General features: G+C 35.9%; 1 protein-coding gene across 2 annotated transcripts in view; it reads left to right on the top strand.

The window, feature by feature from the left end:
- The window catches only part of GRK4 (G protein-coupled receptor kinase 4), a 37,370-nt gene extending 10,106 nt beyond the window's left edge, over positions 1-27,264 (top strand). Inside the window, exons 2-16 of one of the 2 annotated variants that reach the window (XR_013950649.1) lie at positions 309-395; positions 1,052-1,164; positions 5,157-5,234; positions 6,147-6,247; positions 7,597-7,689; positions 9,045-9,108; positions 9,840-9,980; positions 10,983-11,173; positions 14,631-14,668; positions 17,363-17,452; positions 17,868-18,076; positions 18,990-19,135; positions 19,739-19,876; positions 20,764-20,886; positions 22,544-27,264. Coding sequence is in view for 1 of the 2 variants with exons in the window: in XM_080590597.1 (XP_080446723.1) it covers positions 309-395; positions 1,052-1,164; positions 5,157-5,234; positions 6,147-6,247; positions 7,597-7,689; positions 9,045-9,108; positions 9,840-9,980; positions 10,983-11,173; positions 14,631-14,668; positions 17,363-17,452; positions 17,868-18,076; positions 18,990-19,127; positions 19,739-19,876; positions 20,764-20,886; positions 22,544-22,597 (1,658 nt within the window). In the remaining variant the exon portion in view is untranslated. The remainder of the gene's footprint in view (positions 1-308; positions 396-1,051; positions 1,165-5,156; positions 5,235-6,146; positions 6,248-7,596; positions 7,690-9,044; positions 9,109-9,839; positions 9,981-10,982; positions 11,174-14,630; positions 14,669-17,362; positions 17,453-17,867; positions 18,077-18,989; positions 19,136-19,738; positions 19,877-20,763; positions 20,887-22,543) is intronic. The other variant, XM_080590597.1, reaches the window with a different exon arrangement.
- Positions 27,265-27,790: the final 526 nt, after the last annotated feature.

The following is a 27,790-nucleotide window of genomic DNA, read 5'->3' as shown; positions in this document are numbered from 1 at the left end:
TCAGTTTTGTTTGCAATTTTCAGAATTCCTAGCTATTTGCCTTTTCTTTGCAGACAGATTCTGTATGCACAGCCAGAGCCAATGTTTGTGTTGCAAAGAAACTTTCTGCATTTGTAGTGTTTTGTATAAAAGTTTCTCTACATAAAGTTTGTTACTGATTTGGATATCCTTGTCGATGGATTTCTTTTTAGACGTGAAAAGCAACCTGACAGATCTGTGCAGAAGTGACTTAATTTTATGCTGCTTGGAATCAGAGTTTATTTTGACGTGATGTTGTGTTTTACATTGCTTTTTTGTTTTTCCTCTAGGCAAACGAAGTGGGCGTAGCAAAAAATGGAAAGAAATGCTGAAGTTGCCGCCTGTTAGTCATTGTGAAAGCATTAGATGCTCAATCGGTAGGTATCCTCTAGAGCAGTCTGTCTGATCCTTGAGAAGGAAGAGGGTAAGTTTGGTGGTGTTAAATGGAAGACTTCTACCTGCTCCGAATGCAGAGCATTTGGACCTTTAACATGACGGAGAATTTATGGGAAAGTAAATTTACAAGAAGATAGAAGCTGCATCGTAGCTCCTTATTTATTAAAGGAAACTGCTTCTGAAAGATAAATTTGCAAAACTATGAACTGGAAAAGGGAATCGTATTGTAATTTGAATGGCATGGAAATAAATTTCCTTTTCTTTTTCTTAGTCTTGTAATCATTTTTTAGTCTTTTCTGGTTTTAGTCTATATTCCTTCTTTGCAAAGAGTCATGTTTGCACTGGTGTTGCTATTTCACAGTATTGTTGATTTCCAGCCTCATCCTAAGTGAAACTTAACTAAATCATTCAATGTGCTTTTGGTTTTTGTAAATGTGATAGTCTATCAGAGACAAATGTGGCTGGAAGAGTGTGTTTCACTATTTATCAGGATGATTTCGATGATGTCTTTGTTAAACATGTTAACGTAAAATCTTGACGCTTTAGTGGTTTTTTCTGTCCCATTCTCAAATGGGAATAAGGATCTTGCTGTGGCAAAGATAAAAATAGAGATATTTACTTCTCATCTGTTTCTCAGAAAGAGATTATAACCAGCTTTGCGACAAACAGCCAATAGGAAGACTTCTCTTCAGGCAGTTCTGTGACTCCAGACCAGACTTGAAAAGATGCATTGAATTTCTGGACGCAGTGGTAAGCAGTGAGAAATGGGACATGGATATCCGTAGGCAATAGCTTATCCTCTTTTTTTGTTTTTGTTTTTTGAAAAAAAGTTTGAATTTTCATATTAGTTTTGGCTGAGATGGAGTTGATGAATTTTCAGAGTAGCTTGTATGGTGCTGTGTTTTGGATTTGTGACCAAAGCATTGCTGATAACACCACTGTGTTAGCTATCGCTGAATAGTGCTTACACAGCATCAAGGCCTTCTCGTTTCTCACTCTGCACCGCCAGTGAGCAGGCTGGGGGGCACAAGAAGCTGAGAGGGGACACAGCTCGGATGGCTGATGCCAGCTGGCAAAAGCTATATTCCATACAACATCTGAATCTGACTTTCTTGGTTTCCTCTTTAGCTAAACCACTCTTTTCTTTTTCTTGTATTAGCAGGTTTGTACTTGCCAGCTATAAAACTGTAACTTTTGATGGACGTCAATAAATTCTGGCTCTGCTTCTTAAAGGAAGATGTTTATTCTAAAATCTGTGCCATCTTGGCATGGACAGAAGTATAAAAATGGCATGATGGGAATAAGAGAAATAATTCTAGAGAGACCATGCCATTTGTCTTCTGGAGCCTAAAAGGATGTGTTTACAAGGAGTATTACGTTACTCGGACTTGAAAATGTTATAAACAGATTTCAAAATGCTGCAACTGGCATGCAGGCTAGTCTAGCCCTAGGCTAACTGGCCCTAGGCTAGTCACAGTGTGCTATTTAAAAACTACAGTGGAGATGGAAATTTAGGGAACTATGGAAGGAGGGAAAACAGATTCTAGAGAGCAAGGGAAAAGGAAGTGTTTTGATATGTTTGCATTTTGGTATCTAACTCTAAAGAATGAGGGGAAGGAGGAAGTGCCCCCACAGCCATGTTTGGTAAAAATCCGTAAACTAAGCCCACAAGGGGAGGGGAAGAGTGATGGGAAGAGTAGGCAGGCACACACCAGGCCTTAGGAGAAGAGAATAAGAGCTCAGGGCATTTATTTCGTCCTTCTCTCTCATAGTTAATTCAAGACCAGTAAGATAGTCTGAAGCTGAGACTGCTGCCAGAACAACATTTTTTTTCTCATCCCACCCATTTTTTGTTCTAATTTATGTTCAAATGAACAAAGAAGAGAGAAGCAAGGTATTAGTGCTGCTTACACGCATGCTAAAGTACAATCTTAGAATGTGGGATGCTTCTGAAAGGTGCAGGGTGTAAGAAAGTACATGGGTTTATTGCTGTCTCTCCACCATTTCTCCATTCCCCCCATCAGCATATAAAGTGAGACACTCCATCAGCTAAAAGGAACTTTTGGTGTGAAATGGAAAGTAGAATCGCCTTCTGTTTGTGGTCATGTGGTACCTGTTTTAATTTTGGGAATCCAGAACAATATTTTTACTTCATTGGAATAAACATATCTCGTCTTCATTCTGCATGGTGTTGCAGCTCAGAAGAAGCAACAGTGGTGACCGTTTTTCTGTGGTCAATGAATCTTTGTGTAATTAGGCTTACTCTCCAGGTGCACTTCATCATACTCTTCTGACATGTAGGAGCTTTTTCTAATACCAAATTTCACAGACCAATTTGGCAATGGTATATGTAGAATGAATTGAATGGAAATCCATTTGGTAGAGTTAAATAGCCTGAGGTGAATGCAAACGAGTTTTTGCTGAGCCAGACACAGCGGGGAGACCACTGACAACGGCAGATGTAACATCATTGTTTACAATTTCTGTACGTTTTTATTCCCTAAGAGCTTGTATAAAAAGTAGTAGAATCTTAAACAGCGCAAAAGAGAAAAAAAATCATGTGCGTGACTGTAAGACATGGGTGTCTTTGCAGATGTTATTTTTCAAGTGAAATTGTTTCTAAGAAGCTACTGTCTTACACTAACTGAATATATTGAATTGTTTTAAAATATGCAACCTATAATGTTTTGTGGGTTGCAACACTTGTATGAGTTCTAAGAAGTCTGTCATAGTTGAGATAATCCGACATAAGAGATGATTTCATGATTTACTTTTTTTTAAACTTCCATTTGAAAAATCTTGGTGAAGAAGCACACTTGGGAATCACTGAAATGAGAAGACTCTGAAAAGCTAAGATAACTCTAATCTGAGTCTCATGATCCAAAAGCTAGCATGCTCCCTTGATCAAGGAAGTGAGATAAAATATCTGCTATCTCTTCCAAATGATTTGTGAGCTAGCCTGATTCTCCTTTCTGGACTGAACTTCAGCAAGCTTGTTCAAGGTTTTTTTTTCCCATTTGTTCTTTTTACTTTTTCTGTAAGGTGGTGATGTGAAGGGGAAGGCTGTGGCTGTGGAGTCTTTATATCAGGTTGTGCCAGATCACGTTGGCTTTTTTTGTTTGTTTATTTTTGATTTGTTTTTCTTTTAAATTGTAGACTTAATCCTTCTGAGAATAAACTTTCTGGCATAGAATGACCATAGAGTGTCTTAAGAGCCTGGCATATTAACTTTAAGAGTTTTCTGATTCTCTTATATGAAGCAATGTGGTTTCAGCGTCATGATTATGTTAGGAGGCCAAAATCAAGGTGTTACAATGCTACTTCTGTCTACATGTTTTGAGCAGTAAGACTGGTAAGTTTTAACTCTTGCGAAGGTGTGACCTTAAAGTCTGGAGTCAGCTTGTGGCTTTACAGAAAAGAAGAGTTGTGAAATCGTTGAATAAAACTAACAGAAAAATTAAAGCGAAGAATTAAAGTTATCCAATCATCCAGTGACTCATTTCACTAGCTGGGGACAAGGTTACTCAAGTATGAAAAAGAATGGGTGGCAACTCAAACTTCCCTCTAAACCTCAGTGAGTAACAGAGCTTAGCTGACAAGACTGTCTCTTAAACTTCCTTTTAAATACAGTATCTGTGTAAAACGGTATGCCAACGGCATTGGCAGAGTTGAAAATGTTAAAAAGCGTTAAGTGCACTGCTGTGGTTGATTAACTTTTCTGACTTGGTAAGGTTGTTTGGTAGATGAAGAAGAGTTGTGTGCCATTAGACTGGTTGTTGTGGAATTAAAGTAGCAAAACCAATGGCTTGGAATTGTTTATGGATTTGAGCACTGTGTTGAAGTGGTTGATACCATAATGTTTCAGCAGAAGATGTTGATGACGTTGCAGTGAGTCACTGTGGCTTAGCTGATTGATTGCAGGACTCGAGATGAAGGTTTCTGTAATTTCCAGTATTGTATGTTTGTTTGGCTCTTGAGCTGTCATTTTTATTTAATGTCTTGCTTTATAAAGGTATACAACTTCTTCTCTACTGATTAGATCGATTACTTGGAACTTCCTCTGAGGTTTTTAATGATTGTTGTCCTAATATGCCAGTGTTATTATGGGTGATGCAGTCCTCCGTTCTGGAGGTCTGCCCTATATTCTTTGTTCCTGGGTGCATGCATTTACATTTTGAGATATGAAATAAACTTTGGTTGAGTTGGCCCAGCTTACCAAGTTAACACAGGTTGCTGTTGGAGATTGTTCTTTTCCAATTAATCTTTCCTCAGCTCCTGTGTTATCTTTAAGCGTCATAACTTCTGATGTCTGCTTCTAGATTATTCCTTAAAATTATTAATAGTAACCAGTCCTTGGAGCTTTTCAGTACCAGTGTGTTTGATGTTTTCTTTCCAAACATAGTTACCTCTGGAGCTCTATCAAACTGCCAGTTTTTTTATCTGAAAAACACCAAATGTCACAGTGTTCTTTTTCTACATCTCAGTCCATATTTTACTAAGTCAAAAACTTCACAAGATGTTCTATCTACTCAGTTTTATTATCTCAAGGAATGAAGAAGGGTCAGTTTTAGATATCATTTCTTTTCCAGTTAACACGGCCTTATAGAAAGTAGTAATTTTATTCCAATCTTACCTAAAACTGTAATAAAAAAGGGGGGGGGGATGATTTACTTAGCATCATGTGAAAGACTGGAGTATTAAATATCTCTACCATAATTTAATTTTCAATTCTATTCCCCTAGGCCGAATATGAGGTATCTTCAGATGAAAAGCGTATAGACTGTGGCCTGAAAGTCTTAGAGACCTACTTCACTAATGGGGTAATTACGTTGTACTGTAAGATATTGTCAAATGTGTTGTAAATTTCAGATACGCTAGACATTCAAGTTGTCACGATGTTTTTAGAAAATTGATGTTCAAACTTTGTTAGTCCAATTTTTGGCTTTCTGAAATGTGTACTGCCTTCTAAAATTGTGAAAGTTACCTGCTTAAGCAGATATTTTGCTGTTAAAACTATTGTAATTGTGACTTACTCTCCTATGCTTTCAAATTAAAATACTGGTCTTAGGTAAAGATATATTTTTAAACAAATTTGTTTAGCCTCCAAGGAAAGACTTATTAACAAAGAAACTCAGTCTGTTCTTTGATGTCTGACAGAAGCTTTTCAGTGAATATGTAATTACATATCTGCTTTGTATGAACAGACTCTCCTGCGTCTCTTACGTCAGTCACCCTGAAAAAGGCTTTACCCCATATGAATGTCTTTCAGCAGCCTTAAAAGCAGATAGACTCCAAGTTTGGAACATCTTCTCAGATAGTCTCTTTGGAACTACCATAAGTCATATGCCCTTTTGGCGAAAAACAGATTTGTTTGGGCTGGTTTGAAATAATTTCCCAAACTGTGTGGGTGTTTTTCTCCTCCCTTCAATCCTGCCAAAGCAAGTAGATAACATGCTCTTGTGGTAGTAGACCTATCGAAAGAAAAAGAAGGTTGTATTATTGCCAAATCTGTTTCCCAGGATATTGAAATAGAAATGCATTGAATGTTCTTTTTGGGGAACAAATAGAAAATTTGTCTGAATCTGACTTCTGTAGTTTTCTCATTAGCCAAACCATTCTTTTCCTTTTCCCATAGTAGCCAGTTTTATTTTCAATTTAGAACTTTCACTCTATTAATTTACAAAATTGTTTTCATTGTTGTCTTTTGTTTGTTTGTTTTAAATAATGTGAAGTCTGCAGCACACTTGCCAGAAATACCTCAGGAAACAGTAAATGAATGTAAAGCAAGACTGGAAAAGAACCCTTCTAAAGACCTTTTTGTGGACTGTACCAGGTAAGTTAAAAATGCATACTGCTGTGTTTATGTATCTCAAGAGAAATTTATGCATTTGAGACAAATGAAAGGTGAAGTTATTACACCAAGAAATATTTGGTGTCTGACCTGAGTGTAGGTAAGATATTTGGAAAAGATTAATTGAAAAGACTAGGTTTTTCCTTCAGAAACTATGCTTAACTTCTGCAGAACTTTTTCTTTAATGCTGTTTTTGCTGAAAATTGCATTATCTTCAGGTGGTTTAGCTGCTACCAAATATTCTTTACATTAGAATGGTATTTCTTTATTATATTTTTAACTTTTGAGGGAGTTCTCCTCTGTGATAAAGGTACGTACAAAATCTAAAATTAAGTTAAGGATCGGGACTTGAAAGGCTTGTGAATGCTGTTACACAATTTGTGGTTCTTGATAATGGGTTGAACTGAGGCCAACAGTTATATTCCACTAAGGTGGCCGGTTAGAAGATTGATCGTGGTAATTAACACAAACTCGTTCTGTTCAGAAGTCACGCAGTGATATTTCACACAGCTGCAGCAGGGAAGGCTTTTCTTGGAGGGACTGTACCTGTTTACAAGTGTTGCATGTCTTTCTAAAGCCTTCATGCGTCTAATACTACTGGTTTTTCAAGGCATGCTTGGTCATGTCGGAAGGCTTACAATATGTTTTGTCACTGCTTGGGTCATCTCCCTGGCAACAAAAATCAGCATAGTTTATAACCACCTGAGATTAGAAGATTGAAAGGGATGTGTGAGAACACCTAATAAAACATGTCTCAAATGGAAGAAGATCTGTCTTGTAGTCATGCCCTTTCCTCCGTCCAACAAATACCTGAGTACAGTTTGATTGACTTCCTTGTTTTGTTTCACCTCGTTGTGTTTACTTTAAGGAGAATGATAAAGATGCATGGAGTTCAGGTTTGGATGTGTTATTTAGCATTCCAATTTCAAATCCTAGAATAAAACTTCACCTACCAGCTTCCAGAGAATGTATAAAAGCTTATAGATCCTTTCTTGTAAATACCTTTCAGAGGTCATATTTGTGGGGCCATAGTTACATTGCATAACTGCTGATAGGCCAGTGTTTAGGGAGGCTCGAAGACAGTGAGAATACAATGGTCAAACTTTCTAGTTGCTGTAAGTAACAGTAGTTTGGCATTCACTAGTGTTTCGGCAGGAACAGTTTTCTGTGGCAGCCACTCTGTGAGATATCTAGGTTAAAACCATTGTAAAGCACAATGACTGGGTTTTTCTGCCTACAATTTCATTGATTATGTTGATTTTAATAGATTGGTCTGCTGCTTCATCAGTTTCTCAGTATAATTCTGACTGAGTTTATTTTCCTGTTGCTAGAATTGTCCATGAATACCTAAGCAGGAGACCTTTTGAAGCTTACCAAGAAAGTGTGTTTTTTTCCCGTTTTTTACAGTGGAAATGGCTGGAAAAGTAAGTGTATTTTTTTTATAATGTTTGTAGGATAATTTTGCTTTGCTTTGTGACCAGTTCTGCTTGTTAGGCTATAAATGCTGTAGAGCCCTAATGGATACCATTGCTTATTTGAGAAATTATGATCGGAAAGACAAGGTGTAAATGATCATGTTCATGGGACAGTGAGAGAGCCACTACTCTAACTGAAGTATCTGTTCAGGAGTCTTTATGTAGTGAATTTGTATTACGTAAATGCAAATTTATTATATTTCTGTATGTTTGGCTGCCAAGTGTGCAGTGGGATAAAAATCTTTCTTGGGAATTCTGTCAGTCTAGTTTTAAATGTAGTCTAATTAGTAGTTAACGTTATAAAAGTAGATTAATCTGTTATGTGACTGGGTAACTAATCATTTTTTTCAAGGTGGTAGAGACAGATCTAGTAATTAAGACAGCAAGATTTTTCTTTACCAGAAAATAGTCTTTTGAATCAGTACTAAATGAATGTCTAGACTTTTTCACAAGGTTGAAATTGGTACAAATTCATTCTTATTCAGCGCTTTTGGGAATTGTGATCGCCTATTCAAGCATTAAGGTGTTTTGAGCATGAATTTTATAGTAAATTCTAATTACCCTGTGTCTCTGACTGAATTAGTAGCAAAAGCCAGGAAGAGAACTAGGGAAGTTACTCAAACAATTAAACCAAATGAACATCCATTTGCTGTATTGAGAACAAAGCTGCATTAACAGTGAATGCTCCTTAAAAAAAAAAAACCTGCTCACCACCATGAAATAGCCCTGCCCTGATGCATGTTTAGCAGTATTTTAGCATAGAATGGCTGACGTATTTACTGCTTCCAGTTATCTCTTCCTCTTCCACTACATCAAAACCTAAACAATTTCTTAAATTGCTCTTGAATCACTGTTGCATATCACAACTCTCTTTTTTTCTGAAAAAGTGAAACAGCAAAGCAAAGAACAGTTTACCTTTTTTAATGCTGCATTGTAAGCATGATCTCGCTGAAAAGCAGCCTACATGTCAGCGTACTGCAACTAAGGAAGAAAACTGGAGGTAATAACTTGACTGCTGATGAGATCAGATAAGGCTCTAACCCTAAATGACACAGCTTTATTTTTTTTTTCATGCTATTTTGAATATCTGGTGACCACATGAAGGGACCCATGGTTCTAATCAGTGCATCCCTCTCATTTTAAGTTCAGCTTGTTATAATGCTGTCTTCATGAGGTCAAAGCAACTGTTATTAAGCCAGATGCCATTGAACAGGAAGGACAAAATGAGGACAGACCTCGGGGTGGGGAGGGATTACAAACTCTTATAATTCTTGTTACAGTAATTGTTTCTTTCTGTTAATCAGGCAGCCAGTAACCAAGCACACATTTAGGCATTACCGAGTACTAGGCAAAGGTGGATTTGGAGAGGTGAGTACAGAGGTATCTTACTGTAAGGTACTGCATTAACCTTGAACTTTAATACAGAGGAAACGCAGGTTTGTTTGTTTATTTACTTTTTTACTCTTGGCTCTAACAATCTACATTTTGTCATCAGCCCAAACTGCTTTCTTTTAATGTCTTATTATGGTAGATCATGCACAAAATTGGAGAAAACTTCCCCTGACTATGACAATAGTTGCTTCTGTTTAGAATTTTTACTTGGCATTGAGAACATAGTTTTGTTTCTACTTAGTAATTACATAGTGTATTCATAAATTTTATGTGAAAATCTCTATATTTATTTCATTCCCTTTATAATTCACTGTTCTGTTTTTTAAATCTTTCAACTGTATCCCTGTATCGAAGGGAAAGGAAGGTTACAAAATTACATAAGACGTTAGTCCTCTGTCCTGCTTTTCTAGATATATACTGTTATCACAGTTGGGTATTTCACCAATACAAGACCTGCAGTTTTACTGAACTATTCAATCCCAGCAAACGTGCCTTGGCTCCTATATAGTGTTGTTTCACTTCTGTTATAGCTTTTGTGACACTCTTAAGTTGTTCTGTGGGTGAAAGTGCTGTTTTGATACTTACAGGCCTTCATTTTCTGAGATCATTCAAGAGTTTGGGGAAAAAAAAAGGAAGATACATATATTTTAAGAAAAACAAAACTTTATGTAAAACTAGTGTCTCTGACACACCTTCTCTCTTTTTAGGTGTGTGCCTGTCAAGTACGGGCAACAGGAAAAATGTATGCATGTAAGAAGCTAGAAAAAAAGAGAATAAAGAAGAGGAAAGGTGAATCAATGGCTCTAAATGAAAAAAGAATTCTGGAAAAAGTGAATAGTAGGTTTGTAGTAAGTATCTAGTTCTGATCTTGTTCTCGTGAGTTTGTCCTGCATTGTTTGCTTCATTTCAGTCTTTTCCGGGAGCTTTTGGCATAAGATATTTTCTAATTGATTTAGAGAATGTGTGACAGCTAAAATAAATGATTGATAGAGTAACTAGTATGCTTTATGTGATTATTAGTAGTTCAGTGCAGAAAGTTTTTATACCCAGTATTGAATTAGTTTTAGTCTGCCTGTTAAATTTAGCATTATATTACATTGTCTTAAAATTGTTTTCCTTGAATGTGCTTTGAATTCTGCTTTAAAACTTCAAATGCACTTTTAAAGCATTTACCTGAAACTGAAGGAAATAAAACTGTGGTGTTCTTCCAGCCCTATCACCACTTCATTCCAAATACAGCAAGAAGAAAGACTTTAAGGAGCTGTACTAAATCTTTACTGCTGGCAAATTCTAAGCCAGGCAAATAAGCAGTTATTTGAAAGAAATGGAATAGAAATTACACATTTGTTCTTAAATATTTTTTTTTAGTTTCTGTAGCGTAGGGCAGCTTTGAGTCTTGTGTAAGCTCAGGAAGATGTTTTAGCAATGCGTAACTGCTGAGGTATTAATAAAATAAGGTATACATGTATGTTGTTTTATAAAGTGTAGTATAGATAACATGCAGCTGAGGGTTCTCGTCAATAAATCTGTTGTCTGGATGGGGCTCTATGGGTATCTAAACAGATATGTTCCTAAACTGCTGCATGTGGTGATACAGAGTTTGTTTATACATGCAAGCTAGTCTGGATTCCTTTGTCTTGAAGTACTTTACTCCAGGAAGATTAACATGATAGGGTTGCTCAAGGTGTAACCTTACTGGACAAGAAAAAATTCTCCGATTTGCTGGTTTCTCTCTCTTTTTTTTTTCCTCCAATGAATTCATATATTGCTTATGTTGGAAAGAGGAGCTATGAATTGTATTGGAGTTTATGAGCAAATAATGGTCATCTTCTCCTCCGTCCCCTTTTCAGGTTAGTTTATCCTATACATATGAGACGAAAGATGCCCTGTGTTTAGTACTAACCATAATGAATGGAGGGGATTTGAAATTTCACATATATAACATGGGAAATCCTGGCTTTGATGAAGAAAGGGCTATTTTCTATGCTGCAGAACTGTGCTGTGGTCTGGAGGATTTACAGAAGGAGAGAATTGTTTACAGGTGAGTACCATCTTTAGTACCAGCTCATACCTTGATATTTCCATGTCTTTTTGGCATTAAACATATGAATTGTTTTCTATTAAAGCATACTTGTATTCAAACTTATAGTGAAAGAAGCAAAAAAAATGTAGTTGTTTTTTCACCATGTGTCCCTTAAAATTATTGATCTTACTTGTCTTCTTACTGTTTATTCTGTCTAGGTACTTGCTGAATTCTAAAACATTTTAAAAAAAAGTTTCAAGATTTGTTTGCAAACTGATAGAAAATCATGATTTGCAAAGCAAATTGATTAGCAATTCAAATAAATAAGTAAGCTTTAGGAAAATGTATTTGCATTCCTGTCCACTCTGAAGTAGATGTTCACAGAAGACTGAAGTCCTTTGCTGCGTTGCTCATTACACCCATGTCAGTCATAATCTTGCATAGCTTCCGTATAGTGAGTCTTAGACTTTTTCCATCCTCTGTGTGGAAGTCTAACATACCCACACAGCAGTCAGTCTCAGACATTAGCAGAACCACAGAGTAAATTGGACTTACACATTGTTCCCTAAAGAGTTTGGCTAATCTTGTGATGATATGCAGTGCATTTTCGTGTGTGTGTAGGAGGGAAGCAAGGATAAATTGAAGAGGCATGTTTTCACTCATTATTCTCACGTGGATCAGCTACAAGTATGTAATTTCTTGCTTCCCAAGTGAAAACAAATGTGATTGTTTAAAAACAAAAACAAAACCCACAGCCCTTGTGTTCAAGTTCAACTTGTTAGCTATTTGCATGCTAGATCTTCAAGCACATATGTTAAATCCTGGTGTCATCTGTAATTTCAGACTTCAGAGTGGTCATGGTGTCTAATCTGTCCTTTTTTTGTTCTGTTTTTCATCAATTTCCAATTATTGGGAGTTTTTATGGCCTGCTACGAAAACGCGGTTTGTGAGCAAGGAAAAAAGTAGTTTCACAACCAACTCGTGGGTAAAATTGCATCTTAATGAAAAAATGGGAATTATTTTTAGTTCTGTGTTCATAATGAAATGATGGACCAAGAGTCAGTGCATGTGCTAGTACCAGAATAATCTGTATGCTCAGGGTGAAAAAGAAAGAGCTTAAATATAATCATAATACCTGAAGACCTTATGACATTATTTAAACAACTCAGTATAGGACATACTAAGGGAGTATGTCCTTTAAAGTAACTCCTTCATACTAAGGGAGTTACTGCCCTCTAAATAAATGGGTGAAAGGAGACTCCAATTATACCATGTCAACTCAGCCACACTTGAGGACTAAAACCAGAAAACGTTTGGATAATTCTATGATCTCAGTAGAATTACTTTTGGCCCTGCTCTTATTAATAAAGAATGACCAATTCCATGCAAGAAAAAGTCTTGTTTTTTTCTCCTTTGCTAAAAGTAGTTTTTTTTCCTGATGATCTGATTTTTTTTCCATATGTATTTCTTCTTGTACAATGTATTTAGGACCATAGTTTTACATTTTCCATTTTTACAGTCAAGAAGCCAAAAAAGGTGGTCAAAGAAGTATTCAGGATGTCACTACTTGCAGTGATATGTTACATGATCAAAATTCTCTGCCAGGCATCTTAAAGGAAGTGCATTTAGGAATCAATACATAGAAAATGTATGATTAATGAACCAGAAAGACTGGAAGAATTGTCCATAATTATTTTACTCTCACCAAAGAAGTTTTGTTGGCAACCTCCAGTAGTAATGTTTTTGTGGGGGACAGAACAATCTGAAGTATGTTTTCACTATTTCTGCCATTTATTTTTCCTAATTGTGATAACTAATATTTTTCATTTTCTGGAGCAAGAAGATACAGAAGGAAGGTTCTTTGTCTCTTGCTGTCATTTAAAAAGTAGTCAATACTGAAAGGACCACTGAATTTCCAAAACCAAAGCTAGTTCTTCTTATTGTTGCCCTATCCCAAGAACTATTAAATCTCTTCCCGGTGGAAGGGACTGAGCCAGGTTACGTGTTCAGTAGCAGCTTGTGAAACTATCTGTAACTTGCCGTATGTTGCTGACATTAGAAAAAACAAGCAAACAGACAGGAACGAGTAGTAGAGTTGTTCTTCCGTCTGCTACAGAAACCGTTTGATATGTAGATCAAAATCAGGATTCGCATGGAACAGGGTGGGGAACAAATACTACCTCCTTTCTTAAAGGGACTTCGGTGCTGCAGTTTTACTGCTGGAGTTACCTGTCTCTGCAAGGGTGGTAGTGTTTTTTTTTTTTTTTATCACATAAGCTGTTGTGAGATCTAGATTTGGCTCTCAAACTCATGTAGGTGGCCAAAGCTCCACTGCTCAATGTGCCTGCAAGGCCAAGATTGCCTGTTGAATACACAGTGTATAAACGAAATAGCTCCTTGCCCATCTCCTGCTTTTGCTTCAGAGCAGACACCTTTACACTGAAAGCCCTTGAAGGATTTCATTCAGTGCTGTTCAGTGACTGCACTGAGTTCCAGACCCTACGTGAAGCACTTCTTCATCAGAGAACCCCTGAGTTAGCAGACGATGGTAACAATTCCAGATAATCTTGAGAGTATTACATTTATTTCACATCTTTGTATCAAGAAATTTTCAGTGCAGGAGGGCTGCTGTAAGCTATAGCAAAAATAGACCACTGCATGCCTAGTCCAATTAAAAAAGGATATATTTTTAAATCTATTTTTTAAATGAACCTCTTAATTTGGGGGGGGGGGGGGTAGAGATTTGAATATCCCATAACATGTTTGTTTTTTTCTTTTGTTCTATAAATTGCACAATTGCAACACAGCAAATTAATTGCTCTTTTACTCTTTCTTGAGTCTTGCTAACACTTAATAGCTAAGGAATGTTTCATGTGAAACTTCTGTTCTCAGGAAAAGAAGTAGCAGAGACTCTTAGGAGAAAGTTGATTGCAAACAATCCTATCTAGATGCAAGTGCCTAGCAAGCTTTAGAAGCTGTATGTCCAAAATAAAGGAATTGAGTTTGAATGGATGATGCTTAAGTGTATGCTTTTAGTTCTCTTTGTTGATGTTCTGCCAGCATGGGATGAAATGGAGCACCAAACTGCAGCAAGTACTGACTTGTCTTGCTGGTGTGGGTTTGCATGGCTAATTGCTCAGGAGAAAGGCCTTCCACTTGTGAGCACAAGCTTGGTTGTAAGATGGTGGTTTTTCATATCAGGATTTTAGTGTTGTGTGTCTCTCATCTGTGAATTTTTTTTTATTTATTTTTTAGCATAAATGGAATAAAGAGGTGGGAAACTCAACAGTTCTGTGGTTAAACTGTTTGTATTACAGGTCCTCAATGTTACAACTTTTTTGTATACAGGTGAAAGCTGGAAAAATACCTTTTATCAGAGCCATTATAAGAAGTCCTGTATTGCCTCAGTTACCGTTCATGATGGCCAATAATTTTACCTCTATATAATTCATATTTTTTTCTGTTTAATTTGTAGAGACCTGAAACCTGAGAATATACTCCTTGATGACTGTGGTAAGTAAAAAATTTTAAAATTGGAAATCAGGAATTACAAAACTAATTAACACTGTGCCAGAAATCAAAGGAATTAAATGACATCTTCATAACAGGAGGGACCTGACTGACAAATGTTAATATTCTAACGTGTTTTAATTAGTAAATAAATAAATAAATAAAAACAACAAAAAAAACTGTCCATGCTTTTTAGAGAGTATGAGAAAATAATGTGGCTGCGGAAGAGGAGAACAACACATAATGTTGTAGGGGTCAGTTTCGTACCTCAGAATGACTTTGTTTCCCTTTTACTCCTCCTTCTCCCTCCCTCTTTATGTAATTTGGCTTAAACTTTTGCATGGATTTGTTCTTTGTTTGTCTTTTCATCTTTTCCTATGAAAATGTAAATTGTTAGAAGCAGTGCCAGAATTACACTTAATAAGTAAAATATAATATTAAGTAGTAAAGAGGAAAAATCCTGAGGCATGAGTGTTTGTTTTAATACTTAACTAAAACAGAGGGTTTGGTGGTTACTGGTGTAGATTTGGCTCAGGAGAATAAAGGAAGTAAAGAAAAATATGAAGAAATGTTTTTTTTTTTAATTTTTCTTCCAAAAGCCAAATTAATTTTCTATAATGGCTTTGTATTAAATCTATCAGAATCTTTTGAATTCACTGTAGAACACGTGCAGCAATCACCTTCTTCTAAGCTATGGGTGAATATTACCAGTTTGTTCTTGTAATTGCTGAGTATTAAAGGAAACTTTGCTTTTGGAGTCACTAGCACAAAGCTTAACTTACTTTTTTTAAAGTCAGCATGTTCTGACTGATAAAATTCTTATTTAAAAAAAAAAAGCTTATGAGAAGTCACTTTGCAAGAGCTAAAGCTTTGCTAGACATCAAATGCATTCTTTAATTTTTCTCTCCAGCAATGTCTTGCAAAAGCAGGTTTCTTTGAGGAAAAATGTAGCCTTACAGTACTTCACGAGAATGTTTTCTCTGTGCCAGGGATATTCTGATCTTGTTCCAGAGAGCAGAGGGGACTAATTAGAAAATCACTTCAGGAGCTCAGATAGTGCACTTGACAAGGGGTTCATCAGATGTCAGGGAAAAGAAGAGCATCTGCATGTATTTAAAATAGCATTTGCTGCTCAAGAGCATGTAGTTATTTCTAACCAACATAAAAAGTGACACTTAACTTTTCCCTCTCTCTCTCTCTCTCTCTCTCCCCCCGTCTCTCCCCCTCTCCCTCTCCCCTCACCCCTTGATTATCTTGCACATGTAAATAAGAAATGGATATGCTAATATCTAGCACAGATGCTGCTGAGCTTTTTGAATGACAAAATATTTGCAAAGGACTGTGTCAAATATTTGAATAGGCTACCCAGAGAGGTGATGCAGTATCCACTTTAGAAGGCTTTTTTTTTTGAAACAGATTTTCTTAACAAAATTTGGAGCAGACTCTGCTTTATCTGGAGGAGGGTGTGCTAGAGACCTGAAGTCCTTTTCATCCTGAATTATTCTGTGAATCTGTGATGGTTCTGTGAATAACACTGTCCCTGACAACATATGTAGTATTAGAAATGTGTTGGGATTTTTGTTGTTGCTTTCACCCCTAAATCTTTCTACTACAGTTGAAGAGCAATTTTCAGTTTGAAGATTCAGTGGGCAACGAACTTGTCCTTTTTTCTATCTAGCCTTTTGTGTTTTTAGTAAGAAAATAGGTTTTGTATTTTGAAATTAGAACAATATCAATACAATTCTTGCTTTGAATCGCCTTAAATCATTTTCTGTTGAGTCTGTCCAGTAAAGAGCTGTATCTGTTCATGGAGATGTGAGGGAGAGTGGGATGAACTTGTTTCCTTTGCCCTTCTTGGACTCTTTCCCCATCTGAGCAATATTGTTCATGACAAATCACAGTTCTCCATAAGTTTGCTTTTACATTAGAGGTACTAGTGTAAATGTCACGCATAATAGGAGAGGCGGTTAACTTGAGTTGGCTTATATTTGGCTGATAAATTGAAATAAACGCTGAAGTTTTCTGCATTAGACTGAGTCATGAGAAGGGGAAATCCTAATAATGAACTGGCATGTTATAAGTAATTCTAAGTAGATTTGGTTGGGCTACTTTTCTTTTTGGGTAGGAGTGGGGATAGCAATCCCAATTTCTTGCACTCAGCATTACTAGGGTACTTTGTTAGAGGAAAACCTGATGTTTCAGTAGAGGCTATAGCTTTGTTATATTAGGAATAAATGGAGAAAATTCTGATGTTTTGTTAGGAAGTGAGAAAGCTAGGTGTTTGTGTGTGGGAATACAGCATGGAAAAATACAAGTATCTATTACGTAGATACAGAACTCAAAATAAGCAGTAATAATTTCTTTGATACTAGAGTTGCAGCCTACGCCAAAACTAGGAACAGAGTACTTGACAATATCTTTGTGTGTGTGTGTGTGTGTATATGACCTTCAGGAAATGAGTTAGATCTCTACCTCTCTTCCTTTACGTGTTTTTAATTAAAAAAAAAAAAAAAAAAGGCATGTGGGAGGGACAAATAAATCAGTCCTTTCTAGTTAAAGAAACTTAATGCTATGAGATATATGAAAGTTTTGATATTTTGGGTATCTTTTTATGAGGTATGCAAGAGAAATTTGTTTTTAAACACGATTATATTTTATTATTTGCTGACCATATTTAATGTCTTTTAACATGAACAGGACACATTAGAATTTCAGATCTTGGATTAGCTGTGCAGATTCCAGAAGGAGAAACGGTCCGAGGACGGGTTGGGACTGTTGGTTACATGGGTACGTGAAATATCCTTTGCTAGTTATGTTTTACCAGCAAGTTGGGTTAAACTTCTGCAAATATATGAATGACTTGTACGAAGAACTATATTGTAACTGGGAAGAAAGGTGATAGTACATGGTGGAAAATGTTAGTAGTCAGTTATAAGCCTTCCAGTAAACTTGAAGGATTAACTTTGGAAATTCTAGCTTTAGGTCAAAGAAAGCACTTAATTTCTTCTGAACTTAAGCATTAAAAAACTTAGATGCTTCTTTTGGATACACAGAGTCCTCACCATAGAAATTAATATTTCTTCAGAGTACAAAGGAGTTGCTTAGAAACTTTTTCCACAGAGCCAAAAGAGTACCTGAGGATTTTTCAGTATTTAACCAATTAAAGTAAATTGTCATGGTTTTTGTTTGTTTTGTTTTGTAGCTCCAGAAGTGCTCAAAAACGAAAAGTATACATTCAGTCCAGATTGGTGGGGTCTTGGGTGCTTGATTTATGAAATGATTGAAGGACAGTCGCCATTTAGGAAGCATAAGGAAAGGGTCAAACGGGATGAGATTGACCGGAGAGTAAAGGAAGACCAAGAAACATATTCAGACAAGTTCTCTGAGGAGGCAAAGTCCATCTGCAGGATGGTGGGTGAAGAGATATAGAGGTTTGAAAATTAAATTTCTAATCCTTTTTAAGAGATGAACTGCTTTATTTTAAGGTCTTCTATTGAAGAAGACTTTATTTTTTTTTAAAGCTGGGTTAGTGTGGAATAAGAGTTCTTAAATCTTTCTCTGGTTCAGATGGACATTTCTGATGCTCTGTGAGTTGCTTGTTTATCAGACTTTGAGAATTCAGAACTTTTTTTTTTCAAGACAAAGGGAGACTGCGTGAATGGATTCCTCATTCATGTGCATGAAAAAATGCAGCACCTCTTAGACCACACGATTATGTGACAGAGCACAATAACATCTTCAACTTTGATACTGTATGGGGAGAAATGGCAGAGTAGTATACTAGTTTCCTTGCCTACAAAGAGTCCCTGCAAGACAGCAGCTTTTTTTTAGTCTTCTGTGTTCTTAAATTTAGTAAGAATCTCCTATGCAGAAAGCTTCAAAAGTTTTCTTTACTAGTTTATGCAAAATGGGTAAATTACTTAGCCCATTGAAAAAAAAAAATGTAAATATGTATTTTCTGAAAGTAACATCAACTACAAAAGCCTGGCATCAATTTAAAAAAAAATAATAATAATAATAAATAAATATATATATATATATATAAACTTTGGGTCTAATCTTGATTATATCTTGAAAGTGAGTCTTTTTTTCTTTTTTTTTTTTTTTTTGTCTTCTGAAAATCTTTTTGCTCCTGGAATGTTGTAGTTTGGATTTCCAGTTCATTTTGATACCGCAATGGATTTCCAGTTCATTTTGATACCACAATAAGGTTCATCTTGTAAAAGGCCAAGTTAAAAAAAAAAAAAAAAAAAAAAACAGATTTTTTTCTTTAAATTTTGAGATTATATCACTAGATCAGCTTTTTTTATTCATATCTTTGCAGTTACTTGCGAAAAATCCAGGTGAACGACTGGGCTGCACTGAAAATGGAGCTGCTGTTGTGAAACAACACCCTATTTTCAAGAATATTAACTTCAAGAGACTGGAAGCTAACATGTTGGAGCCTCCATTCTTGCCAGATGTAAGTAGGTGAGACAGATTTGATTAGTATCTAAAAAAGGCATGAACTGTCATAATTCTGTGTCAGTAATCATGTGAACTCCAGCGAAACCTTTAAAGTTACTTACATTGGCAGAAGAATGTCATTGTGTAGCTGTTGATGGCTAGTTGTTTTGTGGCATTTTATCTGAGATTACCACTACTGTAAATTGTTTTCTATGGCAATGTGGAGCTTTGTAGCTGATTTCTTAGCCCTGAAAACTCTACTTTCCTATATCAGATGCTGAATAAATAAAGATTAGCTTTGAGGAAATTACTCTGGAGTTGAAAGGAAGGTAACAGAGGACAAGTGAATTATGACAACCAGTAAGAAAGTCAGAGATGCTGCATCCTCTTTCTGTTTTCAATATTCCTGTTCTGTTATTTGCAGGATGGATAGAACTTCTGAGGTGCATTATGATGGAGATTATTTAAGTTTCTGCATTTCCATTAAGTGTATAGTGTAGTTTGGTGATCACCAATGTTAATAAAATAAAATATAAAATTGCAGATATTTCATGCCCCTCTCTGCTCTCCTGGGCGGGGGGGAAAGAAAAAAAATACTTAATGAAGCAATCTTGTCTTGTACTGCAGCCACGCGCCGTGTATTGTAAAGATGTTCTGGACATAGAGCAGTTCTCAACAGTAAAAGGAGTGAACCTGGATACTACAGATGATGACTTCTATTCCAAGTTTGTTACGGGTTGTGTCTCAATCCCTTGGCAAAATGAGGTATTGTATATTTCATAGAAAATTTTCTTTAGCACAGAAAATTTGAAGACTTAGTAAGGGATATAATCATGATATTTACTTTTGTGGAATATGAAGAAGTTTTTCCTTTAGACTTGTTTGCTTAGAGATTTTGGAAAAAGTTTCTTCCCAAAACATTAATAAATTACTAAAAATGGAAGGACTGACATAAATTTGCATAAAATAAAGTCTGGCATCTTGTCATCATGCTTGCAGCCTACGGAACAGTATTCAGCATCAGCATCACCATACCTTCCTTGTTCTGTCACATGTTATGGAGTATTGCAGTTCATGCCCAAATGTCACTAGAGTATCCAAGTGGCATAGTAATATAGAACTGCAGGTTTACCTTTTATAAGGTTTCAAAACAAACTATTCAGCATCAGTCAACTCAGACTTTCTATTAAGGTTCTTTGATCTGATTAATGAATGAGCAGTCTGGGATTCTGCGTAGATAATTTCTCCTACTCAGTCAAGTTTATTAATAACGTTCAGTTCATGCTATAAAGATATGCTATTTGTTAGGCTTGGTTGCTCTGAAATGAGCTGAACAGACAGAAAGAAAACCAGGTACGTAACAATACAGAAAGCAACTCCACTTCTCGTCCTAAAAACTGCTTATTGCACCATAGGCAGGAGAAGTGCCTTCCCAAAGTGAAGGAGCATCACGATGTTTACCTGCATATTGGTGGGGTTTTAGTTTTCTGGGTGCTCAAGGTGATTGTAGACTGCGCCTTCCTTCCTGTAGGTCTGCAAATGGTGTTTTGGTAGCAAGTAGCTAGGAGTACCCAGTCAGAGCAAATAGATGATAAATGGGACGTGTCTGAGAGGCTTGTATGGATACCTAATTTATTTCATGTCTTTCAAAGATGATTGAAACAGGATGCTTTGAAGATATTAATGCATTTGAAACTGATGGTACTGTGTCACCAGACAGAGAGAGGTCTCCTAAACCAAAGAGAGGCTTCTTTCACAGACTTTTTAGTGGAGAGGTAAGGGTATTTCTTTTCTTTGATAAAATTACCAGTGAGACCTTAACATCTATTCACCTATAGCATTTAAAAAAACCAATGTGATAGGAAAAACAGGTTTTCCCTGAATACTGAAACTAATGAAACCTGGCTTATTGTGACTTTGCCCCTCACTGCATTTCAGAAACTATAGCAGTCTATAACTCCAGGAGTTTTTCCTCCCTCACCATTCTGTGTTCCTCTAGTATCTGCTAGCTGTTGACTGTGGGGAAAAGGTAGTGTATACTGCTAACAACTGTCTTGTAGAGCTTTTCTTTCTGAAGGTATTAACTCGGATCTTGTTCCTTACCTATTTTGACAGTTTTTTGTAGAAGAGTAGGTGATTTGAGAGATAATTGAGGGCCCCCTGTGTAAAATCTTAAATAGAGCTGGCTAATGTATTCAGAAGTGAGTGTGTTTGGGCAGTGCAACTCGTAGTACCTGCTCCTTTAGAATTACTTTAGAAAGGAGTAAGTACTCCCAATGAACCACAGAATCATTCAGGTTGGAAAAGACCTCTAAGATCATCTAGTCCAACTTTCAACCTAGTACTGAATCATTCTAGTGTATTAAGCTAAGCAAAGAAAACCCCTAAATGAATGAGTGTGAAGAAGTGTTATGAAACAAACATTAAAAAACTTCAGAAAGTTTAATGCTATCACCAAAACAACAACATAAATGTTTACATAGCTTTTGATAATGCACAGCCTTTCTTACAGACATGAATTCTCCTCTTTAATAAACATTTAGATGTACATGAATTGAATCCCCAAATGTTTACCATCTAAAAGATAGGACGGTGTGCTTGCTTATAGGTGGTGAGAAATAGGCTGTTTCAAAAGTCTTTCTGTAGATGTTTCTCAGAATTCTGCTTGCTCAGTATGCCTGCACTTAGAGTGGAATTATTTTGAGAAGCATGAGTGTATTCCAGTAGAGAACACTTCTCTAGAAACTACTTTTGCTTTCAAGCGGAAATGGAATTTTAAATTTGCTAGGAGCGTATCATTAAGTAGCCACAACAGGGCCGTGTATTAAAATTGCATGATGATGATTTTTGTCATCAGCTGGTAATTCACCCCTGTAAAATGGTACGATGCTAATGGCATGTATAATAATACTGCCGTTTCTAGTTCATGTTTCCAAATTCACTTCATCCACTTTCATAGTAAGAGAATAGAAGGAACGATTAAGTGTAGAATCATAGAGTATCAGAGTTGGAAGGGACCCACAAGGATAGAGTCCAACTCACATAGCTAAAGTTAAAGCTTGTGTCTTACCTGTGGTCATATCAAACGGAATCAGCAGGGTTTGTACTGTCCCAAGATATTGTTCTTTGTACTGAGAAAGAGTCCTAAAAATATATGTTGAGAGCTCTTAAAGTAAAAAGACTGCAGTTATTTGTCCTGTGAAGTTAAGAGAAGTACAGAACCTAAGGTTAAATGAAACTTTAATGACTTGAGCTTTGGGGCTGGGCTGTGGTTTCCTTTGATACTCCCAAAGCATTTAGTCAGTATGGAGCAAAATGTTCTGGAAAAAGATCCAACCCCCTCCCTGCCACCCAGCCTTTGTGCCCCATAACACATACAAACCAACAACAGTGTTAGCTCTGCAGCTAAAATGTCCTTGTCTTTTCTTACAGGTCTGCTTTAAATCTGATTGCAGTGATGATGAACAGGAGTCCTCCAGACTTTAAGTCATTTTACTGTCATCAGAAAGGATGAGCAAACTTTAAATGTTTTATATCTCTGTAGCAAAGTGTATTATATATATTTTTTATCTGAGTTCAAGAATTTTTGTACATTTGTACTTCATTTGTTTTAAGATGTATATTTTCACTAAAGCTTAATTGTACAAAAAACGAGTGCCATTTGAGTGAGTGTGTTTCTGTATGTATTTCATTTCTTTTTTTTTTTTCTCTCCCCAGTGGAATGAATCTAGAAATACTAAAAGGATTTTAAAGTACAGAGATAATACCCATGGCATAAATTTAACTTGACTTTATGCTTCTGCTAAAACTCTTCTTGTTCATTAGGACCTTTATTAGCTGTTTTTCTTAACAGCAAAGTTACTGTACTGATAAATTTTGTAATTCTGTTGTTATCTGGCGTCATGGCAGTGCTATAATCTAATGCATCTCTGAAGAAACTGCTAAGGGAAAAAAAGGAATTCAGTGCACTGTGGCCAGCTATTATGAAATGCTCTTCACTTTTTGGATCTGATAATTGCCTTGGTCTGTACTTACTTTTTTATAGAATTCTGGGCATTTAGCTTAATCTTGTAACAAACTGTACTTACCCCATTCTTCTCCTTTCTACCTGTCTTACACATTCTCTCCATACGTTTACTCTCTACATGCAAGTAGACCTATGCCAACATTTTTATATTTTTTAGTACTTTGCCCTTACTAAAAGGATTTCTTTTTACCTGTGGGGACTCATTTTTATTTTTTCCTGCAAATGAAACTGTTTACAACTCCATGTAGGATGTTATGGTTTTATGATGGGTTAAAAAACAAAGCATAGGCTCTTCTTTAATACCTTCTTCCCTGCTTATTACGTTGTAATGTGCAATGTTGTAGCATTGACAGTAATCACTGCCACTGAGGGAAGGACAAGGTAGTGTTAAGTATAGAATTTAATCATGTAAATAATCTTTACTTATAACCTTTGAAAACTTACACATTAAACCTGCTTTTATGGTAACTTAACAGAGATGTGGAGCTGGTATTGAAGTTTTAGTTAAGATTACCTTACGTTCATTAGTAAAACTGTTTCCATTCTCTTGGAAACTTGTCAAACATCCATTCTTTTGGGCTCAAAGCATGCCAGACTTTATTTTGTAAGACTTTGAGTAAAGCAGTTTATCTGTGTATGAGAATAAATTCAGGGAACACATATAAGAGCCTCGTCTGTTTTCAAAATTTCAATTAGAGTATTGAAATCTAATGGAATGTTCTTGGAGTTGGAGATAGGACTTTTGTTATATATTATGTTCTATATTCTGAAGATTGTCTCCACTGAGCAGGCATTTTTTTCCTGTCTCTAGGGCTGCGATCAGACTGCATATGTTTTATATGCACAGACCAACTGAATATCTCTCTACCTCAATAGGTTTTTGCTTGTGATCCACTGATCCATTGGGAGAAACTTAAGCTACTTCTGAAAGGCTCTGATGATATATTTGATCGTTAAGCCTATTGTCAGGTGTAAATTCACAGTATTTTGTCTCTAGTGACAAATGTTTTAGTTTGTTACAATTTGAAATAAGTTGGAAAACCAGTGCTTTATGGAATTCTGCTGGGATTGAGCTGGTATCTATCTGAAATTATTCCTCTTGGATATTGTGGCCCAGAAATGCAGAGTGACTCTTCTCATGTGTTTTTGGTGCGTGTTTCCTGATGTCTAAAATGGCACAGAGGACAGCAAAATGACTACTATGGAAAGTACAAAGAGGAATTGTTGGGAGGGGAGTTTGAATGAATTACTGGATGACAAGTCTGATGCAATAGTGGAAGGATGGGAGACTTCACAAAAAGAAATATCTGCAGTAAGGGTGTTGGCTAGAACCATTATGTGTGAGACAGTGAGTTGCCATGGTCTGACCTGACCCTCCTTATTATGTACCACAAAAAGACCTGACCCTCTTTATTATGTACCACAGTAATAGAAGGAATCTAAAAAGATGGGAATGGAGAAATAGAGAAGTAACAAAAGTGTTTTATAAATACCTGCCTAGTTGGGCTATTGATCATGTTTCTCTTTTCAACAGGCTTTATTTTTTAAGATCTTAGGTTTACCGTTTTGAGGCAAAGGTGACGGTGTATTGACACTACACATACGGAGTGACAGTCTGCATTTAATGCTTGCTTAGAGCAACATGAAATTAGGTCAAGAATACCAAGGACACAAGCTGGGTAATTTTTATGAGGAAAATATAGGAATTGGCTTTAACAAATATAGAAAATCTGAAATTAAGTTTAATGTGCATTTCAAACCTTCTTTTCGTTTTGGAGAGAGATGGATTAAAGAAAAAAAAGGGCATGTGTGTGGGGAATCAGCCCTCCATTTTGGAGTGCTGAGGCTTAACACTTATTCTCCAGGGATCTGTGAAGAAAAGAGACTAGATGAAGAGAAAAGGCAAGTCATTCCTAAGAGCTGGTTCCTTCAATTATTTATACATCTGCTGTTCTGGACAAGGTACTCTGACCACGCAACAAAGTGTTTTTTTGTGTGTGTGTTTTTATGACACTTTCATTTCACAAGTTTTCCCTTGTGTTATGAATAATACTATTGATTGGTTGGTTTGTTTTTGAGGGTAACTACATGTTTGCAGGGTTAAGACCTATTTTTTTTTTTGCCAGTAGGGTCAAGATGGCATTTTGCAACATAAAAGTTTGTTCCTTTTTGTCATTCAAATGACCTTACTCTTGGCACAACCAACTAACCTTATGTAATAATAATAAACACATTAAAGCTGTTGCCATCTGTGCAAGTATCAAAGTATTAAAATATAATCAATTAGAAGAGACGTACAAGCACATGATGACTAAATATTGTCTAATGTGAATCCCCTGATGAATTAGAAAGGACAAGAAAGTAAAATCAACATCATTCTCTTTATACGGTACATAGAGATTAAGATGTTATGCTGTGTAATCTAAGGCGATTAATATTGTTTAAATGTCTTTACTAGAGTATTATTAGCTTGGAAATTCATTTTGAAAGTGCAGAAAGGGGTAAGGAGAAGGGAGAGCACATGGAAGTGAAATATTGTGGTTTGATAAACGTAATATGAAGTTTGCTCTTGATTTTTTTGTGGATGCAACTGAGACAAAAAAGGGGGAAGGCAGCAGGCTGTGATTACTCATGATGTAGCCTTTTATTTCCATGAGGCTGTAATTAAAAAAAAAAAAAGTCTTGTCATTCTGTATGCCTTCATTATAGCTCCATGAATTCAGGTTCCAGATCCATGTTACAATGTTCTAATCGCAGTGAGACAATCCCACAGCCCAAGTGCTTTGTTCTATTGGTGCAAGATACGGAAAGATCTATGAATTTGATGGAGTTATTTGCATGAGCTCAATCTCTCTTTTCTGTGGCTTGTGTTTTCAAGCATTTGTGTATGTAAGTCTTAATGTCTGCTTGCACATACCTCATCAATCTATATAGAGAGCTCAAAATTGAAACTGTGAAACAATGTACCAGGATATTATTGGCTTTCTTAATGCTTTTAAATGTTGTGATCAACAGAATAGAATCTTCATGCCTCAGGGTTGATTTCTTTCTTTAAAAGAAATTGTCACCTTTTTTTCCTCGTTGTAATGTTCATAATAAAGATGTTATAATCTAGAGAGGATACCAACAAAAGAGTCTCAGTTGAAGAAAAGAGGACAAAAATAATTACTGTATAATCATAAATAGGAAAACTGTGGTGTGTCAATAACAAAGAGATAGTTCTTAGTATATCTTAGCCTTTAGAAGATGTTGCACATTCAAATAATCTTTAAAACGATATATCATTTTTTAATTTTAAAGCAACCTCAGAATAAAATTGTCTGATTTGAGAAATCAGTGATAGAAGCTATTAAAAACCAAAATCCATTTTTATAGTGCACTTTGATTATTTTTCCAAGTATACAGATGTAAGAAATTTCTCATTGCCATTTGTACAAATGAAGAATACTAGTTCAGTTGCAAAATTCTGATTTATCTGCCGTCTCTGATGAATTTTAATAAGGCAGAAAGTATCTTTCACAATTCTCAGACAAAATCTGATACAGATCATATCTGTAGTCATGATAAGCAAGAGATCTTATTTCACAGAAGATTCGATATACTCAATTGTAACAAGTTAATAAAATAAGTCAACGGAAATAATATTTACTATGGTTGACTACTTGATATTATACTAATTTAACATTGGAATTATCACCTTCCTTTTTATGTAGATTTTCAGAAAGTACATACTTCAAGACATACTAAAAAGGGATTAAAAAAAAAAAAGGAAAGTAATGTTAAGCTAAATTTATGTTTACTTTGATTTGATTTACCTGCTTGACTTATTTTGGTGATGATGATGTCTCTTCTGCTGAGTGTACAATTCTTTTATTTTATACTTGTTTTTATGGTGTAACTCACGTTTTGCACATCGCACATAGGTAGCCTTTCTCTCATGTTCCACACGTGTCCAAAATACCAGAATTCTTCCAAGTATAACGATGTTGGCTGTTAAATGTGATGTGTTAGTTTCAGAATCTCCAAACCACTGAATTGTTCTTGTATGAGCTGTTTTCCTGGATGTTCTATCACTGTTATTCCTGAAATAAAAGCAAAACACTGCCACATATCTCAACCACAGGTATTATTGTCTAATGTGATTTATTCACCATGTCTATCATGGTAGCCGGGATAGATAAAGGAAAAATGGTAATAAAAGAAAAATCACAATTTGTTGAAATAGCAAATGTGTTTTACATGCTCTTCATTACTTGTTTATTTATTTGTTTATTTATTTATTACCAATGTGTGTCTGTTGGATCCAGGAAAAAGTACCCTGGCTCTGTTGTATTTGCTCAACTGATACCATATCTCTTGGTCTCAATTTTATTTTCTACATGAATTTCAAACAGATTTATGGGGATGGGCTACTTTTCGTTAACACATTTAGTCTGGTAACATTATGATGTGGATGTAAGATCAGCCAGTAGTAGCTGTACCTCAACCCGTCATCAGCCTTATCATCCATGTTGAATTTTCCATTATTGCTAAAACAGACTAACCAGACAACTCTCCTTGAAAGAATTTATACCTTGGCATTAGTTGGATTTGTGTTTTATTTGTATCAAATACTTTTCAACAGTAAGTTGCTTGCATTTTTAGTGTTTTGC

Source organism: Anser brachyrhynchus (genome assembly GCF_964034855.1).
Source record: "Anser brachyrhynchus genome assembly, chromosome: 4".
Taxonomy (NCBI): domain Eukaryota; kingdom Metazoa; phylum Chordata; class Aves; order Anseriformes; family Anatidae; genus Anser; species Anser brachyrhynchus.
Note: the sequence above shows the minus strand (reverse complement) of the source record. Positions and strands in the feature narration are given on the sequence as shown.